Here is a 20,583-nt window from a genome sequence, read left to right on the forward strand (position 1 = left end):
CTCTCTCTCTCTCTCTCTCTCTCTCTCTCTCACATACACACACCCACATGCGTTTTTTCTTGTGTAGTAGAAGCAAGCAAACATTTTTGTGTAGCAGACAATTTTCTTGTGTAGCAGAAGCAAGCAAACATTTTTGTTGTGTTCAAGAACGTATGAGAATGGTTGTGCATAGGCCTGCAATCTAAATGTTGGTCAAAACTATTGCATATAGTGCTCTCCCTTTTTGGGCTATGCCACCCAGTCGCGCCGCCTTTGCTCCACTTCTACAGTGCCCACTTCATTGCCCCTACGCAGGCCACAGAAGAATCACCGGCCAGCTCCGCATGTTCTGCTTTGTAGAGCTGGTCACACCTCCTGTGCCCAGCCTCATTGCACTGCCCATAGCAGTTCGATGCTGCTCTGCCTAGGTGTGCAGTGCCACCCTCAAAAAATCTATCATCGCTGCTTTTGTGCAGTGCGCCCCCACCAGCACGGCTACCTACACCATCAGAGCATTACCACCTCATCAAAGAGAAAATACGCCACCTGAGCGTCTGTGGGAGGACGACGCACGAAATTCACAAGCTGCTCCATGGTGAGATATTATTTTGGGAGAAGAAGCTGGAAAGGATTCCGATTTTGTATGTTTACGAGAGTAAAAAATGAAGCTGGTGAAAGAAGGTTGTAATGGAGGGCTTTTGGCTATGGCGCTTGCCTGCTTGCTTGTTGCTTCTTCTTTCTCTTGGTTTCTCTGTGTCAAGAAACCCTAATTAAGTTTGTTGAGAAAACAAAGAGACGTGGCTATAGCAGGGGGACGAGCTCTCATTGTGGCTGACAATGTTGCCATCAGAGAGCATTATTACTGGATGTGGGCTAGTGAAGATACGTAGGCGGAGTTACTCTGGCTTAGTGGTGGGCAAGTCTAAGAGTTACCAAGTTGGATTGTTCTTTGTTTTGGTAGGTCTTTATCTTTCTTTCTTTCTTTCTTTCTTTTTTGTTAGATATGTAATACTCTAACAGGAGGTGAAATCTTCCTAGTTGCTCACATGGAGCGTGGTTCCCTGAGAGTGGACTGGTCATATTCGATTTGTTTTGTCCAGACATCATGCCTTGCAGCCATAGTACAGAATGCAAGAAAAACACAAGATTGTGGTGTTCCTGTAGACAATGCTGCTGACATGCTAAGACAGATTAAAGCACAGGATGTTAGTTTTTATGTTGCATTTGAGGGGAAAAGTGAGGTAAAAGGTGAATGTGGGACTGAAGAGGATAGCTCTTAGAGCTCAAAAAATGCTGCAGCGAACTATGTGTTCAAGGAGCATTATGAGGCACAAGACACAGCTTCAGTGGAGGGTGATGTAAGTACCCATATTGCTATTGATCAGAAAGCATCAGAGTTGTTTGAAAAGCATGAGAGTAATCAGAGAACCAAATTGAGAGACGTTATCGAATCGATTGTAAGTGGTAGTGTGAGACATCCTAATGCAAAGATATATCGTGCCTGGGAGGACCCAACCAGCCCTTCATTTCAATTACGGCCAGCTTTAATTTTGGATCTCAATGGAGTGCTACTCACAACGGTTGACTGCAGATATGCACAAACCCCCCCTATTGAAATATGCTTGAAGTGACAGATATGGGTAGCAGGAAGCTGTTAGGGAAAAAGCATGATGCTGAGAGGTTTGTGCAATGGTGCTTGGAACGCTTTGATGTCTTTATATGGACTTGTGCTAACAAGGTCAATGCAAACAGAATTTTGAGGTGCTTTATGCCTTTTCACGTCCACCGGTTCAAAGGCATGCTTATGCAAGAGTTTTGCACAGAGGAGACTAAGTTCCAGAGAATTACCAAGAAACCAGTGTTTTATAAGAAGTTGACCGTGTTTTGGGAGGCTTATCCTCAGTATTCACCAATAAACACTATCATGGTGGATGATAGCGACGAGTACAAAACTTTATGGAATCCTCAAGGAACCGCATGTATAGTAAAGAAAATGGAAGATCAAGACCCTGGGGAAATGTAGGCTTATCTTACGACAGTCCTCAGAGGCTGGCTTGATACATGGCTTGGTGTCGAGAATGGCCTCGACTATACTATAGATACGTCGCTACCAATCATGAAAGATGATGACAGCATAGCTGTGCGAAGGAGGTGGATGTACGAACATATGAACAAACTTTAGTATAGCGAGACTTGTGAGATCAGCCCATTTTGTTTCCAACAAACTAAATATAATTTTTATTATGGAGTCCACTTTGGAACCTTGTATATGTTGTAGAAGTGTTCTAACTGACATAATGCGATGGCCGTTTTTGCACTCTTGCAAAGCTGTAGACTGGATATATAAATTATTGTCTTGATTACAGGTATCATTTAGTCTAAATTTGAAACACTGGTATAATGTAAAGTTTTTCAATTTCTGCTATAATGTTTTGCACTACTAAATTTGAAACACTAGTATAATCTGTAGACTGCTACCTTGGTGCTACCTAGGTGCTTGCATGCTACTACCAAGTGCTACCAAGTTCCTGCTGCTAGGTGCTGGTATACTGTGGGTGATAGATTTATTTCCAGATGCTGCTAGGTTAGTATGCAGATGCTTGGTTTATTCCCAGCAGGTGCTGCCAGGCTAGTATGCAGGTGCTACCATACTACTACCTGCTTGATACCATATCACTGTCTTCTGCTATCTTGGTGCTACCTAGGTGCTTGTAGCCTACTACGAAGTGCTACCAAGGTCCTCCTGCTAGGTACTGGCATAGTGGTATACTTTAGAAGCTCATTAATTGTGCATCTTGAGCAATATGGTCATGCCACATCATAAGACCCATAGTGTAAAAGAATACCTTGGCATGTATGGAATGTGCCTAGTAAGATTTACCATGTACCACAATTTGAGCATCCCTAAGAAAGATCAAGAAAGTTTAATTATCATTCACAGATGCCCACAGGCCTGGTGTGGCTCTTGGTGACCCTTGCCTGCAAGAGATCAGCATGAGTAGACGAGGATCCAAAAAAAAACAAGTATGTCCAAAAGAAACAGCTTGAATTATTTTCAGCAAGCTATACATCAAAGGGAGTGCTATTGTAAATAGCCTCATATGCTTCTGGGGAAATCAAAAATCTTATCCCATGTCCTTGAACCTTTTCCATTGGGAACTTGATGGATCTTACAAGGTGGGATGGCAAAATAGCTTCAGGCTTACGCCGTAATAGCTTATACTCATAGGGATTTCCTTTCGCTTGTTTGTACCATATTCCCTTGACAACAAATGAACCAGCAAGGCAAACATTCCCCCAGCTGTTAGCTTAGTATCAGATTTTTGCTTCTGAGCTGTGCATTTCAAGACATAAAAATCTGCAAGCTCCTCATTGTCATGAGGAGCTATGACAACAAAATTATCACCAATGCAAAGTGCATCACTCAAAGCATCATGGTGTCCTTCGTATGCAAAATCTTCAACTTCATTAGCATCTCTGACATCTTCTGAAGGTTCAAGGGTAACATACTCCCACTTCTTGACATGTGACTTCCTAGAGCATCTCCTCCAAAGGCCTTGCATACAAGAATTGCAAAAGCATGATAGCTGCCTGCATCTGAGAGCTTTTCCATTTGTTAAAGAGTAACCTGAGAGACACAATGTATCCCACGAGCACCATCCACAAATTTACAGTCCCACTTCTTGCTTCTATCCATGTCGTCGTCCTTAACTTCCCAAAACACCCTGGTAACTGCTCTTACTTTGGATGCATATGTGGCAGCAGCCCCATCACACATGGTTCTCTTCAAAAGGCAACCACATCCTGTGCACATTGTAATTTTCTACAGTCTAGCTTAAGCTGCTCTTGAGTCAAATGTCTTTTGATAACAGCACTTGCACCATCATGTTCACCCTTCCCATGACCAGATCCCGAGAAATGATGTGTCATCTTTAACCCTGTGAGAGTCCCATACCGGGCAACAAAGTAGAAAGGCCTCTTTGCCTTAAAATGCGAAGCTGCCCCATCTGGCCACACCCATGTGAGGGATAAGCCTAGCTCTTTCAACCATCCATGATGGAGCATGAAGCAATGTTGAACAAAAAGAGTATCATGAGTTTTATCATCAGAAATGTAAAAATGATAATACTTTTGAAGACTTCTTGTAATCTCCACATATGTGATATGGACAAATATTGTAACTTGGCAAGAAAACCAATGCATTGATTGAATCTCATTTTGTTCTTTGAATGTATAATTTTCAGCAAAGTCTACAACTGAAACAACCACATCGTTCAGGAAATACACGTAAACACTCTTTAAATTGCTCAACTTGCCATCTGTAGATAAAGTTGTGCTTTATGAACTTTTGTAAGTGATCCCTAAAGAGGTCAAATAGTTCCCTAGGTTGCATCTCCTTGTGGGAGAACTTTTCTTTTCTTTTTCTTGCCAGAATCTGTTTCACCAACTTGAACGTCTTCAAAAATCTTCACCTTTATTGTGCGTACGCTACCTTTATTGTGCGTACGCTACTTGATTCCTCCATAGGACACATCAATAGCTTCTTTGAGGGTCCACAAGATGGACACTCTCCCATCAAACACTTCAAAGCAAACAAGTCTGAATTGCTAGGCTTTAAACACAATACTGATTCCCACAAATTTGTAAGGCTTGAGTAAGTTTGTGAGTGAGCTGTGCATTTTTCTCCAACACCACAAATGTTACATTGACATATACACTCTTTTCCATGCACACCTGGACTAGCTTGGCGTAAATGGTTGATAGCATCTCGTAAGAATGACATCTAGACATGTGTGATGTAACAACAAGTGTACCGATCTCGAAGCTTGCATACAAAATAAGGCTTCAGCTTTTCAAATGCTCTTTAGTGAATCTGTACCTCTGGATGACTGTTTGAAAGCAAGAAAGAATTCTACCTGCAATAAATCAACCTATGAACAACATATAGCTTATAGAAGTCAAAGAATTAGAACTAACTTGGTAATTTAGAAATTTTTCATGCCACAAATAAACAATAGATTTTAGGTTAAAGGTTTGGAACAATAGCTGTCGTGTTAAGAGTGGTAGCTATTTTGTTAGAGTGGGCGCCACCAGGTAGATAAGGTAGCAACCATGTTAAGAGTGGAAGCTACTAGGTGAACAATGGTGGCTTTTAGGGACAGAAAGGTAACTACCAGCTTTGGAACAGTAGCTGCCATGTTAACACAGTTGTAGCTACCTATTAAGAGTGAAAGCCACAAGGTAGGTAAGGTAGCAATCATGTTAAAAGTGGAAGCTACCAGGTTGACAATAGTGTCTTTTAAAGATAGAAAGGTAACTACCGGCTTTGGAACAGTAGCTACCATGTTAACAATGGTAGCTACCTGTATAGAGTGAGAGCCACCAGCTAGGTAAGGTCGCAACCATGTTAAGAGTGGAAGCTACCAGGTTGACAATGGTGGCTTTTGAAGACAGAAAGGTAACTACCAGGTTTGGAACAGTAGCTGCCATGCTAACAGTGGTAGCTACCTGTATAGAGTGAGAGCCACCAGCTAGGTAAGGTAGCAACCATGTTAAGAGTGGAAGCTACCAGGTTGACAATGGAGGCTTTTAAAGACAGAAAAGTAACTACTAGCTTTGGAACAGTAGCTGCCATGTTAACAGTGGTAGCTACTTATATAGAGTGAGAGCCACCAGCTAGGTAAGGTAGCAACCATGTTAAGAGGGGAAGCTACCAGGTTGACAATGGTGGCTTTTAAAGGCAGAAAGGTAACTACGAGGTTTGGAACAATAGTTGCCATGTTAACAATGGTAGCTACCTGTATAGAGTGAAAGCCAGTAGGTAGGTAAGGTAGCAACCATCTTAAGAGTGGAAGCTACCAGGTTGACGATGGTGGCTTTTAGGGGCAGAAAGGTAACTACCAGGTTTGGAACAGAAGCTGCAATGTTAACAGTGGTGGCTACCACCACTCTTAGCATAGTACCTATCATTAAGATACCACCTGAATCACTCCCAGCCTCATGCCTATGAGCTCCAAGCTTGGTAACTGAGCTCCAAGCCTGGGAGCCACCACTCTTATCATAGTACCTACCATGAAGATACCACTCTTATCAGCTCCCAGGCTTGGAGTTCATTGGTATGACAGAAATCCTAACCTGATGCTTCTAGCTGCCGGCCTAATAACATATCAGGTTGAGCAAAACCTTTGCTACCAATCTGTGAGCCTACCACCACAGCCTACCACCACCTTGGTGGCTTCCTTTGCTAGCCACCTTTACGAGGATGAAACTGTAATTGAAAGTGGTAGCTATTTATCTACAAGGGTATACCATGGTAGACTAGTATTACATACTATGAAGCTGGTGCCTAACTTCAGCCCTGCACTACCGACCAATGTACAACCAAGAGGTAATTAGGGACATTTAAAAAGTATGGTATAACAAGGAAGACAAACCTGAGGTTGTTCAAGCAGATGCACCGAATGCTTCTCATACAGCTTTCGTCCAACACGCTTTTGACATACATCCTTTTTGTTCGGCGACACGTGTATTATTTATCCAATATGCAATGACTAAATCTTTCACTTCCTCTGTGATTATACTTCTATGTTGTCGTTGTCGCTCACACAAATGCAATGGCAGCTGTGAGTCATGCTGCTTCATTTGAGATCTAGCTGCATAAAAATTCCTTCGATGAACTCCAAGTAGCCTTGATGCAGCTGCTATATTTGGTTTTCTACTTGTGGAATTCATAACCATCATGATACTTGCCCGTTTAACAAACAATTCCCTAGAGCTTTTTGGTCTTTTGGTGGCAGCCTTGAGGGTATTGTGTAATCCATGGAGCAAGAACTTATGATCCTGTGTGGATTTCTTAGCTTTGTGACAATTAAGAGATGTACAATTAAATTGTACATCTCTTAAAGCTCTATGGTTGAGTATACTTGTGACGATCTCACCCTTTGCTTTATTGTCCAGACCCTATGTGTATTCCATGAAACACTTAATCACTTTTGAAGTAATCATCTTCTTTTTGTGATGCTGAGCCTGACTTGTTTCACTGGTGACTTCCTTGACTTTAACTCCTCACGATAAGCATGCTTACGGCCTGTTTCGTACTCCCTGATTAATTTTGATTTGCATGGTGCACACTTGAAGGAGCCAGCACATGTACATAAGCTGCTTTGAACATCTTCTACTTGTGCAATTGGAACTATTTCCATGTTGAAAAAACTCCTTTTGATCAATTCAACAAGTCGAATGTGCTCACTTTGTGGATAGTATGAGGCTGTTAAGAGAGTCAGATAGACCCTCAGATGCTAATATAATGTTAAGAAATCCAGGAAACCTGCAATGCAAAAACACACACAGACGTGAAGTCGCTGTGGAGGCTTGTTCAAAGCAGAGAGAGAGAGAGAGAGAGAGAGAGAGAGAGAGAGAGAGAGAGAGAGAGAGATTCTTTTATAGACTCGGAAGGCTTACCACCATCAATCACAAAAGACACACACACACACACATATGAAGTCACCATCGAAGGTTGTTCACGGCGGCAAAGAGAGAGAGAGAGAGAGAGAGAGAGAGAGAGAGAGAGATTCTTCTATAGAGGGTAAGCCTTACCCATCAATCACAAGAAGACACACACACAGACATGAAGTCGCCATGGAAGCTTGTTCACTGCAGAGAGAGAGAGAGAAAGAGAGAGAGAGAGAGGACGTGGGGAGTGGTTGACCATAACCGAAAAACGGTTCTTTTTCTTTTTCTTTTTTTAAACAACCCACTTTTTGCTTGGTATTAGATGGTTACTATAAGTGTACTAGCTGTGTCCCGGACATAGGTATTAAGTCCACCTATTTATGCATACACCGTGCTATGTATAAACATGCATAAATCAGGAATAAACTCAACCACCCAACCACCTCTGAGCCCAAGGGATGCACACATGAATTATAAATGAAATACATCATACCTCTACCTTGATGTCCCATACCATCAAGAGGTATAACTCCAATCCAATAGCATGTAGCTATAGTGTGAAATGGTAGATGAGTAGATATGGACTCTACATAAGAGACCATAGCATAAGCCTCCAAGCCCCCAAGCCTCCCTTGAGTTAGCCCCATGCCCCTATTATATAGGAGGGTCCTCAAGTGACTCTTGACTTTCCATTTCCCATGTGTGACCCTTGGATGCCTGACCCTAACCTTAACCCTTAAGGTTAGTCCTAACCCATGCTCCACTAGAGCTTGTTCCCATGCTCTCATGCTCACAAGCCTAATGTGGGTTAGCCTCCTAGTATATGCACACATAACGTGCATATAACATAGCACACATAATGTACATATAACATACTTCCCCTCTCTCAAAACATTGCACTCTTCCAATGAAAAGAAGGAGAACTGCGCTGAACAATCTCAACCGACTCCCAAGTCGAATCCTCTATTTCCCTATCTTTCCACCTAATTTTAACCTCAAGGATTAGTCAACTACTACAGAGTTTTCTTTCCCTGAATTCAAGTACCTTATCAGGTTCATGTGGAACATAGGATAATTCTTCGACTTCAACGAGTTCTTGAGGAGTAACTGTGTTATCCTCACCTCCCAGTTTCCCTTTCAATCTATTGATATGAAAGACTGGATGAACTCTAACATGTGGAGGTAGTTTTAAGTTCAAACGCAACCGTGCCAATCTGATGTATAACTCGAAAATGAACCACAATATCTAGGAGATAAATTCGAGCATTTTTCTATTGACAAAGTATGAGAATCTTAAAATAAACCAACGCTCGTGGTTCAAAAGATCGAGATGAGTGTCTCCTATTAGCATAAAACCGTACCCTATCTTGAGCACTCCTGATAGAATCCCGAGCTTCGATCCGCATTTCCTACATATGATGCAAGAAATCCCTCGATGCATCAAGCTCGATGTCCTTAAGATCGACATCAATAGATGCCCTGGGTTGATACCCATACATAAGTATGCACTTAGGCGGCCAAAAATAGTAGTAGCTGGCTTGACTGGTGAGACCTGGTTAAGGTTCTCACTTCTTGGGAATGTGGATCCTTCCATTGAGTCAAAATTTGACAATGTATCACTGGTCCCTAATATAGGTCCTTATATAATGCTAAACTGGGTTCTAATCGAAGGTCTTGAGCCCAGTGTACGCTGGTTACGTGCCCAGGTCAATAGATGCACAATCATCTATATCGGCCTCTAATACACGCCTAGATCGTAGGTGCATGTGACTACAGGGTGTAGGAAGGTCCTACAAATCCCCCGGACAAGCTTGGAAATTTTTAAAATTTTTCCATTTTTATTAGTTTATTTTAAATTTTTTTGGGATTGGCTAAAGTTTTTCCAAAACACGTGTTTTGTGTTTCTTAACCCATCTAGCACTAGAAATACTGTATTTTTTTTGAGTCAGTTAAGTGTTGCAGCACTGGCCCCCATAGTAAGCTCCTTAACTATGTAAAATTGTAAATTTCTCGGATGTCACACAAGTTGTGTCAATGTGATCGCAACATCCTAAAACATATATTAGGCAAGTTTGTGCAACTTAAGGCAGTTACAAGGTATCTAGGTTGGTCTATTGCCATGATGGCCCTTACTCCGTTGCTTCGATTAAGGCCTCTCTTTAGGTTTGATTTGGGACTCTTTCCTTTGGGTTTTTTCAATTGAATGTTTTTTATTTTTTAAGGTTTTTGATGCCTAATTAGCCTAGCTAATGAAAAAACCAAAAAATGAGACCTAGTTTCAAAAATTATGCAAAAATGCATATTTTAAACTAAATCTTAATGCCCTAAATATTCTATGTGTTATACATGCAACATCACGTGCTCCTCTCATTATATGCTCAAGGAGCTATATTAAGGTTGATTTTCCTCTGACATCAAAGATTTCACTTTAGGATTAAGTCAAAACCTCTTCTTAAATTCTCTAAATAATGTAAATGAGATACTAAGGTAGGCTTTCCTATGACATCACAGATTTCACTCGAGGATTAAGCCGAAACCTCTTCTTAAATTCTCTAAATCATGTAAATGAGATGTACTCTGTTGTAACTTCAAACACAAAGTTCAAAGCAAATGACTTGTGAACAAGAATGACAATAGAACCAAATCACATCCAAGGCTCCAATATCATATGCCTTTTGGAGTGTGACCTCCTAATCGCCACCATTGGGCAATATTGGGTAATCCCAATATTTGCCAATGGATTGGACTTGAGGCTAAGTCTTGAGGGTAGCCTTGGTTGTGGCATCATATATATTCAATTCAAGAACTTACCTTACCTTTGCCAAAGCATGTGTCATTTTGGGAACTTTGCAAAATAACTAAAAAAATGCAACTCATGTTGTTTTGACACATTGGAGAGCTCCATAGCAATGGGGTGCAGAGAAAGAGCTTCAATGACCTTGATGGAGGCAAGAAGAGGGTTTACTTCACAGTGGTTCTCACTCACAAGAGGCATTACAAGAGGGGAAACTCATGCAAGGGTTAGCCTATATTTAATCCTACATAAACATGCATTCATCAAGGAATGCAAAGGTCCAAGAGAATTCATACAAGAGAGTAGGGAGAAGAGGAAAGAGAGCTCACATGAATTCTACTGCAATTATCAAAAAATGTCTTATATACAAGTGACATCTTCACACTTGGCCGACCATAACCTAAAATGTCTTTTATACAAGCAGATAATGTTCACACTTCACCCGCCATAACCTAAAAATAGTCCATGATAGCACTCAATTACTAGTATAAGCAAGTAATATACATGAAGTTTGAGATTTCCCTCACTTGGAATTAAGCACAGAGTAAGGCCGCTTTATATGTTCTAGCACCATCTTACAAATATATGTTTCTATCATAAAAAGGTACTTGTAGAAAGTTAAGATGGTGAAGCACCTTACCAAAGTAGGACGGGTGAGACCATGGTAATTATAGTAGTTAACAATGCATATAAACATTTATAATTTAAATCATATCTTGTTTTATCTTGTTTGTTTTGCTAGCTAGGGGTCAACACCAATAGTTTAATTTTACAAGCAAAACATTTAATCCCCGTCTGTGCCTCTTACTATTAGTTATAACAACAATAATTGGGATCATAGATGTTTTAACACCATCATGAGAGACATATCTGTTATCTAGTCCTCTTATCAAACTTTGTCAATGGAGATGAGGTTATTACTTAATCAACCATCTTAACAATTATAAAAGGGGACCAAGGTGGCTCTTGAATCAAAGTGATGGCATGATGTGTCTTTGAGGGGGGAGCACATGAGCCTAATAAACATGGTAAAAAACAGGAGCGTATTTATATGTATACAAGTATACATATAAATATAAAAGGGTTGGTAAATATATGTTTTTCTATGTATATGAAAATAATAAGAGTATATTATCATGATATGAGTATGCATATAAATATAAATAGCTTGATAATTTTTTTTCTATGTATATGATATAGAAATATATTTTTTCTATGCATAGAAACTATAAATGGGTTGGCGAATATATTATTGGGTGAATTTTCCAAATTTTTTATCTTATATGCTAATAAGCATGATCAAAACACAAACTTATCAAAATAGAATTCACATATATATTGAGTTCACATGTATACATGATTTGACTGTAATTTTTTGCAATCTGTTTATCAAAACAGAAATGCACACATACATTTTTGTCAAATTTAGTTTCTACCCCTTCAATTGATATTACATACATTGTATGGACCTGTATCAAAAGACAACTGGCACACATAATTCCTTTCTTAGATTTCCTTAACTGGTTCCCCCCCCACACAAGATATTGTGCGTTGATTAGTAGGGATTTTATTCACTGGTTTTTGTCTAAGTTCACTTGTTAGCATATTTGAATATCTAATCCAAAATTCAAAACCCTTTAAAAGAGAACACTTGTCTATAAAGGGATAACACTCGTCTATAAAGTTGTAAGTGTAGGTAATTATGAAAGTGTCTTACACTTTATTTTTAAAAATCTAGATACCTTGACATGCTGATGTACAAGTAGGTGATCACAAATGCATATTCAAGGCATATTCAAGTAGTACTAAAAATGTGTTATATTTCAATTCTTGGCCAAGTTAAAAGTGGAAATAATTGAAATGCTCACTCACACTACAAAGGCTAATGGGAACTTATGATATATTTATTTCACTCTTCGTAGAAAAGTTGATGGGATTTTTACAAGTAAAGGATGGGAAAACATCCAAAATTAAAATCTGCAAATTCATTAAATTTTTCTTGGTAGTTAGTAGATGGCCAACTAGTCAATGGCCACTTGGGCCCATTGTTATGTGGATGTTGTTGTTGAAAGGTCTTTACTACTACCTAGAAACAAATGGAATATTAGACATGACCATGTCACATATGTGTTGTAATTGTCTAAAAAGACTTGATATTAGCTATAAGCTAAGTTTTTAGATTGTGGATTTTGAGAATACATTGGTGATTTAACTTGATGGACTAGTCCTTGAATAGAGTTTATGAATGAAGATATGTGGCTTTTCGAGAACACATCAGTGATTTAATTTGATGGACTAGTCCTTGAATAGACTTTATGAATGAAGATATGTGGTTTGTTTCCAATCATTCACCTAAATCCATGTAAGAAGGACCTTGTCTCAAATGATCCATGTGCAATGACTAGCTCTATGTTCATTCTCACGTTCCTTTTCTACCTAAGGACTTTTTAGAAAGGCTAGAAATCTTTACCACATAATTAAATCATGGAGAGGATCATACCTTTTTCAACATGTTAACTATTACTATATTTCAATTAAAATGAACTTGAAGGTTAGAGCATCATGTCAAGAAGGCAAATGGGCCATTTTTTGCAATAGAAAAGGCCTCATCCAAGATTTTTGATCTAAACATCAATTTGTCGTTTTCTAGTCTTGGGGAACACATCTCCCACCGTTCTCTAGAGGCATAATCATTTGACTTAATGTATGAACTTTTTTAGTTCTTCCATGGCTCAATTAATCCATGGTACCATTGTAGTACTTGGGGAACACATCTCCCACCATTCTAGAGGCGGAATCATTCGACTTGAACTTTTTAAGCTCTTCCATGGCTCAACCATCACTACAACTTGTGTACTATCAAAGAAAATATTGAATTAATATATGTAGATATTCGTCTGTGTCTCTCCTACCCAATCCAAGATAGGCCAAGGGTGGAGTAACATTGAGTCTCTTTTTTTTTTCGTAATAGAAGATATATTACCAAAATTACTATACAAATGGCCTCATGGCCGCCATGTGATGTACTAGGTTTCCCTCACTAATTAAATATTGGCACCATTGGCTGCAATAAGTATGACATTGCCAATTCCCTTTACTGGATATGTTCTGAGTAGTAACATGTTCCCAAGAAATCCATGTCTGCCATGGCTTATTCCTGCTCTTTTACATAGCATAAATCGAATTGGTTGTTGTATTTGATGCAAATCTTTGCCAGTCCATGGCAATAAAGGTAAGAAAAAAGGTATCATGCTAATCATAATGGATTGTGCCACTTTGAGCTATGCATAGGCCAACCCTGAGATTTCCAATACACAAACTTATCATTTATCCTTGTAGAAATCCATGCCAACAAAGCCTATTAATCAACATCAACTCTAATCGGATAACCCAAGTGGTGTGTGATGTATCTCCTTTGTATGACCTACCCATTTCCATCCCAAACCAAACAAATCACTCTCGGTACAACTTATTAGAGCAGATTTTTGCATATAAAATTATAATCCTAAACTAAGACCAAAAGTATCCCAAACAGCTATAACCTTCTGAACATTATCTCGAAAAAATTCCAAAATTTTGTTTCCTCGACCTATCAAAATTAGTAGGTTTTAAGATCTTCCCCCCCCCCCCCCCCCCCAAAAAAAGAAGAAGAAGAAGAAGAAGAAGAAGAAGAAGAAGAAGGCAACCACGATTGTTAGAGAAGAGGTTGAGTGGGCCCTATGTTCGATCCTCGCTGAGTGCTGGGGATGTCTATCCTTATACAAATTGCCGATACACAAGCCCGGTGTAAATATCCATTTCTTGTGCCTTCACTAAAAAAAAAAGTTTTTAGGGACCTAAGGGTCAAGTGGTTTGAATAGGAGGTTGTGTTCAAAGGGATTCTAAGTTAGTTTTAGTGCTTGACATGTAAACTCTGCCAGCTCCTCAATGCTCATGCAAAGACTGCGGGGTGAACGGCCCATATCCGATCATCGGTGCGCCATGTCAGCCTTTATTTACCGTGGACACGTGCGACGCCGTGGTCGGCGATCTACATCCCAAGCGATTGACGACTTTGAAAATATGGAGTTGGAGGGACTACTAGGTAGCGTAGGTATACGTGCACATCACCTACGTTCACGTACAAAACTTGACCTTGCGATAATATTTTCCTAATCCTAGCCGGTCAAAAAAAAGGGACAAGGTTCGACTATGAGTCATTATGGCACGTTTGCTTAATCAAAATTTTATTATTTTATCTAGACAGGTCTTTACGGTTAAAATTACAATAAAGGCTGGTTTTTTTTAAAACGAGCTATTGAATTCTTGTAATTGAATTAGACTGTTTAAACTTTACACACGGCTTGTCCCAACATGCTAGATGAGGAGATGGGTGATCTCTTCGGAGCCATGTCGCATCTGGCAAGACAACCCTTAAATCTATCCGGTTTTTGTTTCCAAAATCTCTACTATATGCCATTTAATATATGAAAAATCAGTCCTTAAAATAAGGGCTACTTAAAATCTCAACCAAATTTTCTTAATTTTGGTCGATAAAAATACACTAGAATGTTGTTTTTTCAAGCGCTGGTTCGACTTGCTTAATTAAGAGCCACGTGTTGCTACGGTAGCGATATTATGTTAAATTGGTGTGCCATATGCACAATGTAAAAGCACACACTTCATCTTGTAGATGAGAACACAAAAAAAAAACACTTCATCCCACCATTCAGATAAAGAATAGCATGATTGAAAAATAGGCCAAAAATACTTATCCGTTCTTTATTTGCCAATAACCTTGAAGCCTTCTAAAACCTTGCAAATACTCTAAGGTATCTCCTTCTTTATAGGTGATGGCTGGAATTTATCCCAACATGCCAGTTTCTTCTATGTTGTCTACCATTCGTCCTTTGTTATTGTGTGAGACATCTGCTTTATTGTTGGCCTCTACTGCCCCCATTAGTTGGGCTCTTATACACAATAATGATGAGCATGGAGTTTGACTTAATATCTACCGAGTATGCATGAATCTAAATTGTGCTCCCTTGTTCATCTACCTACTTGTGTAAACACCCTTATACACTTGGAGCCCTAAGACCCACCTGGAAAGCCCAAGAGAGCCAATGCATTGCCTTAGATGAGTGGCCATCAACACACAGAGGATCTCGCTTTTTCTTCTAAAAAAATTTGAACCAGGGTAAACTAGGCACAAATGTGCCCCGTTAAATTTGAAAAGCCAAATGCTTTTGTCACTCTTCCATTGGCCAAGGTGTGTATACACCCTAAACCAGATTGTTCTCCCTCATAGGTGTGTAAACATCCTTTATAATGCCTCCCAGTTGGTAAAGGGTAAAGTACAAAGGTAAAAACACTTTTACGTGCTTTAAATTATGCTGCAGGGTGAAAGGAAGGTAAAGGTTACAATGACCTTTGAAATTGACGCCAGCAATGGCATCACACGATGAGGGCCCTCCGCGTTTATCTTTCTTCCGGCAAGAAAGGGTTCTGTTTGTCCTCCGCGGGTTTCCCTTCTGTCTACTTCTTATTGACAAGTTCTTGCGTGTGGAGGGTAGCAAAGGTAGTGTCTAATACCGGCTGACCTTCATCTTCCTCTACGATGAGCCCTCCTCAGGATTCTCGAAATCGTTGACGCAGCAGCTTCAAGAAGCCATGGGTAAGGATCGTTGACACACACATAATTACTGTGTGTGTGAGAGAGAGAGAGAGAGAGAGAGAGAATGAGAAGTTCTCTGATTTGCGTGTCCTCCCCGAAGTTGCGTTTTTGGTATAATTTTCTCTTCAACAAAGTGTCTTCCAGCGCTCGTCTCTCTTGCTTTTCTCTGCTTTTATGTCCATGTATATTCCCTCACTCATCAGTGCCACCAGAAACGGATTTTGAGGCAGATCTGCACCATGCTAACCCTTCTTTCCCTTGATGTTTTCATGCAGATGCAAGCTTCACCTCATGCCTGCAGTTGAACTGTAAGGGCTGATCTTTGATCTCACATCCTGGGCTCTAAAGAAAAAAAATCCTGTAATCGGGTTATTATATTGGAGCAACTGGGCTAGTGGCCACTCTCATTTTGGTCTTGAAAGGACGTTTTATGACGCTCGTTTGGGTCCCGAAAGAACACTTTTTCTGCAATTGGGCACTCTCATTTTGGTCCTAAGAGGACTTCTTCTTCCAGTAGGCAGTCTCATCAAGGCATTATTTCTTCATCTTTAGCCTCTCCTTTCATCTACGGCACCCAGGTGCACTTGTGGATTCTCTCTCCAAGCTCTCCCCACCCTCGCTTACCTTGAAGAATCAATAACGAGTGCAAAGGCTCCAAGAATGAGTATGCACTACACTCACAAGCATAGTGGCCTCACTGCTGATTCTAGGGGTTTTACGGATCCCCCCCCAGTGTACTTGTATGACAGAGATGTCAGACATGAACCAGATGCCCATGTGAATGGTGCCATGAGCGAGGATAGCAATCAACCCACAGCCGGTGATGGGTACAGCAAGCTGAGAAATGCCAACTCCCCAGTCTCGTCTCTATCTCCACCTCAGTCGTCTGTAAGCTCAGAGCTGCTGTCTCAGTCAAGTTTGGAATATCTTTGTGACAGTGATTCACACAGAGGTGATAACTCTGGCTGCTCACAGGCCTCCTTTCACAACCAGTTTTTCTGCCAAACCCATGGGCCACATAGAAGTGCTTCCTGCCATGTTGAAAGCCCTGATTCTTTACTGGGTTATCCTCCTGTGCAGCATGGGCAAACATCTAGCCTAGATGCCAGTGGTGGTTTCTCCTCTGGCGATAAGTCCATGAAGGATATGTTGGAAGAGCTCGAAAGTGAACTGCTGGGTCCGGATGGAGATGGCGCAGATTCTCTTGAGTTTTCCAGTTACAATAGCTCCGCCTGGAGAGAGCTTTTAGGTGAAGTCCCACATTCAATTTTGCCTGCTAGTAATGTTTCGAGCATGCAGAACTTGGCTATATCAGAGGCAAAGCAAGGAAGCCAGCAAGCAGAATCAGGTTCTTATGGATCTTTAAATCCGCCTTCTTCAGGGCGTTCTTTTGGAATGATGAATGTGAACCGAGGAAGCCGGGCCAAAACTTTACTTGTGATGTGTGCTGCGGCCATTGCTGAAGATAGACTGGATGTGGCAGAGACAGTTATGCAAGAGCTGAGAAAAGAAGTGTCTGTATTTGGGGACCCCATAGAGAGGCTTGCCGCCTATATGTCGGAGGGTCTTGTGGCTAGGCTTCAAGCTTCAGGTTTCTCACTTTACCGAGTTCTGAAGTGCATAGAGGCACCAGCAGCAAATGTTCTCTCAGCGATGCAGAAGCTCTATGAGATCTGCCCTTATTTCAAGTTTGCATATATGGCAGCAAGTGGTGCCATAGCTGAAGCATTCAAAGATGAAGCAAAGGTCCACATTTTTGACTTTCAAATTGCCCAAGGTACGCAGTGGATTTCTCTCATACAAGGCCTGGCCAGCAGGCCTGGAGGCCCTCCTTCCATTAGAATAACGACTGTTGACGATATTACCTCTCAGGGTTCACCCATAGGGGGCATGCAACTTGTCAAACAGAGACTCAGCAAGCTGGCGGAGTCTCTGAGAGTCCCTTTCGAGTTCAATTCCATCCCTTCGAGGCTGTCTGAATTGCAAGCTGACATGATAGAGACAAGAGAGGGAGAGGCCCTAGCTGTGAATTTTACCCTCCAGCTACACCACATGCCTGATGAAAGTGTGTGTGTCACGAACCCACGGGACCGACTCCTCAGAATGATGAAAAGCCTCAACCCAAAAGTGTTTACACTGGTGGAACAAGAGGCTAATACAAACACTGCACCCTTCTTGGCAAGATTCATAGAGACGTTGGAGTATTACTCTGCAATTTTTGAGTCTGTTGATGTGGTTCTCCCAAGGGAAAGCAAGGAAAGAGTCAATGTTGAGGAGCAGTGCTTAGCTCGGGATATAGTGAACATAATTGCTTGTGAAGGTCCAGAAAGAGTGGAACGACACGAGCTGACTGGTAAATGGAGAGCCCGCATGATGATGGCAGGTTTCAGGCCCCACCCTTTGAGCTCGTATGTTAATAGCACCATCAAGACTCTTCTTGAGTCCTACAGTGAAAACTACAGATTGATCGAAGAAGGAGAAGCTCTGTTTTTGGGCTGGTTGAATAGATCTTTAGTAGTGGCTTCAGCCTGGCATTAACTGACAAGAGATAGTTTTTGGTATCAGCGAGTGGTAGCATACAAGAAAAAGTGTTGGTTAGGAAGAGGCTAAGGCATAGACACTTAAAAACATGTAAAATTAGGTAATACTTTCTAGCACGCTAGAGCTCTGATGTGCAGTTCTGACATACTAAATCAAAGACTTTCTCTAAATGTTTTTTCCTCTTTTCTTAAACACTGGTGTTCACACTATCTACTATGAGGGATACTATGAAGGGGAATGGCTGTTATGTGTAGCTAACTTCATTGATATGAGAAGACACCCACCTGAGTTCAAGGAATTATATATGGTGGGTGTACATTGGCCTCGCTACCTACAAGCAGGGGCTTCTGTCCCTTAGCTCCTTGCAGACATCTGTCTCTATTTTTCAAGGCCTTGTCAAAAGTCTGCTTTACCATTGTGCTCCTCTTTTCTTTCAGTGCTCAGGTATGTAAGGCGTATGCATTCATTGCACATGCTCATGTTCTGGCTCTGCATATTATCATTTTTTACAATAAATTCACGCTGATAGAAAAAAGTTCATGCCTAAAATCCAGAACAAAATTGCTTTTAATCACATCATGAGTGTACGTTTAATCACATAATGAGTGTGAAATGAAGAAAGTGCAAGTAAATGATTCATGATTTTGTGGCAAATCACTTAAGAAACTCCCATTATGCAGACAGGTTCTTATTAGGCTTGCCTTGAATATCTTGGAAATATCATAGCAAGGAAGAGAAATAAAGACTGCTCATCTGTGTGTTTGTGTGTGCATGCTTATACATGTGCAAAGCCCTTGTAATAGGAAATCATAAACCTTGGAAAAAAGAAGTTTTTGATTTATGTCATGCCATTCTCATGTTGGGTATTTGGAGCTTCACGTGTGTGTAACCCGGTTATTGAACGTACTTGTCTGTGTGAACCTGACCATGTATGCAGTATGGTACCACGTGAGTGAGTATGGTACCGCGTGAGTCTAAGGGAGGGGGTTCTGTTTAAGGAGGCACATAAGCCTATACAATAGGGATAGGTCCCGTTAATTTCTAATACTTAGCATAAATGTAAGGGAGGGGAGGTGGGGGAGAGAGGGAGGGAGGGAGGGAGTTAGGAAAGGCAATCCAAAGTGAGTTCGAATAGTGCAAATGAATAAGAAATTATACGCCATAATGAAATAAGGTTACTTTCAGGATCTAATAGTAAAAAGCAATCAAATCACTTAGTTATAGAATTTTCAAGCTAAACTTTTCACAATTTTAGTAGACCTAGGTAGCCACATTGCCTTACTAATGACTTCTATTTGCATATGAAATGCAATAATCTTACTTAGGACCTAGGTTAGAAAATAGGGTTATCCAAGAATGCCTACAAAGACTTTAAATCGCGAGAGACATAATGATTTGTATTAAACCAATATTATTTTCATAAACATTTGTGCTACATAGCATTGGGAGATTGAGCTCATATTAGTGGCTAGTCTTTACCGAATATTATTGCGTATGGGTGTGTTCGAGTAGAGCCACTAGGGTTCAAGTTGAGAGATAGCCCCGATTGCATGGACTTAAGGTTGCAATAGTGTTCTCTCTGTATGGTGGGTTGGAGAACCCAAGACCCCTCCCCTCTCTTTTCTTGTATCTTAGCTATGAAGCAAAAGCCCCACATTACATTGATATCATAGCTAACAAGGTTCTCTCACATTGCCCGCCACATAGTTCTCTTAAATTTTCAGCCCCCAATGAGGAAATTGATCTGCCATAGGTTCAAGAAAATTATCAAGATTTTGTGGTGGGGAAGAGGATTGCCATATCTTTCTATAAAGCCGGACCCTACTGAAATGCACCCGCCTTCTTGCTTTTTGGGTGTGTGGCTTTTAAAGAGGAAAGGTTACTAGAAAAGGGCTGCTTATTATACTTAGTCGAGTAGATTACATAAATCTGGTTTAGAGAACAAAGAAATGATCCTCTGGAGTTGTATGGTATAAGCTTAAGATGGGGTTCCATTAGTGCTATAGGGTCCCTAGATAGGGGTTTTTAGAGGTTGTTGCACGTAGGTGACATTCCCCTTTACTAATAGTGAATCCCCCATGGGGTGTGAATAGCTAAACAATCCCTAAAAGGGTGTTCAAACAGTCCCTAAAAGTGTGTGAACACTTACCTATTTTTGTATGCG

At 40.6% G+C, this 20,583-nt stretch overlaps 2 protein-coding genes across 3 annotated transcripts; both read left to right on the forward strand.

Annotated features, from left to right (window-relative positions):
* Positions 1 to 1,615: 1,615 nt before the first annotated feature.
* On the forward strand, positions 1,616 to 2,002 carry LOC147620978 (uncharacterized). The gene has a single exon (XM_086825370.1). It carries the CDS (start codon positions 1,616 to 1,618, stop codon positions 2,000 to 2,002), a length of 387 nt encoding a protein of 128 aa, XP_086681496.1.
* Positions 2,003 to 15,652: 13,650 nt separating this feature from the next.
* On the forward strand, positions 15,653 to 18,589 carry LOC147620979 (scarecrow-like protein 21). Of its 2 annotated transcripts, none has more exons than XM_086825266.1 (2): positions 15,653 to 15,878; positions 16,154 to 18,589. In XM_086825266.1, exon 2 carries the CDS (start codon positions 16,539 to 16,541, stop codon positions 18,414 to 18,416), a length of 1,878 nt encoding a protein of 625 aa, XP_086681392.1. In that variant the 5' UTR covers positions 15,653 to 15,878; positions 16,154 to 16,538; the 3' UTR covers positions 18,417 to 18,589. The 2 variants fall into 2 exon arrangements, with proteins under 2 accessions (XP_086681392.1, XP_086681394.1); XM_086825268.1 differs by having other exon boundaries at positions 15,772 to 15,989.
* The last annotated feature ends 1,994 nt before the right edge of the window (positions 18,590 to 20,583 follow it).

This window comes from Cibotium barometz, chromosome 31 (genome assembly GCF_041138505.1).
Source record: "Cibotium barometz isolate CiBa-2024 chromosome 31, ASM4113850v1, whole genome shotgun sequence".
Taxonomy (NCBI): domain Eukaryota; kingdom Viridiplantae; phylum Streptophyta; class Polypodiopsida; order Cyatheales; family Cibotiaceae; genus Cibotium; species Cibotium barometz.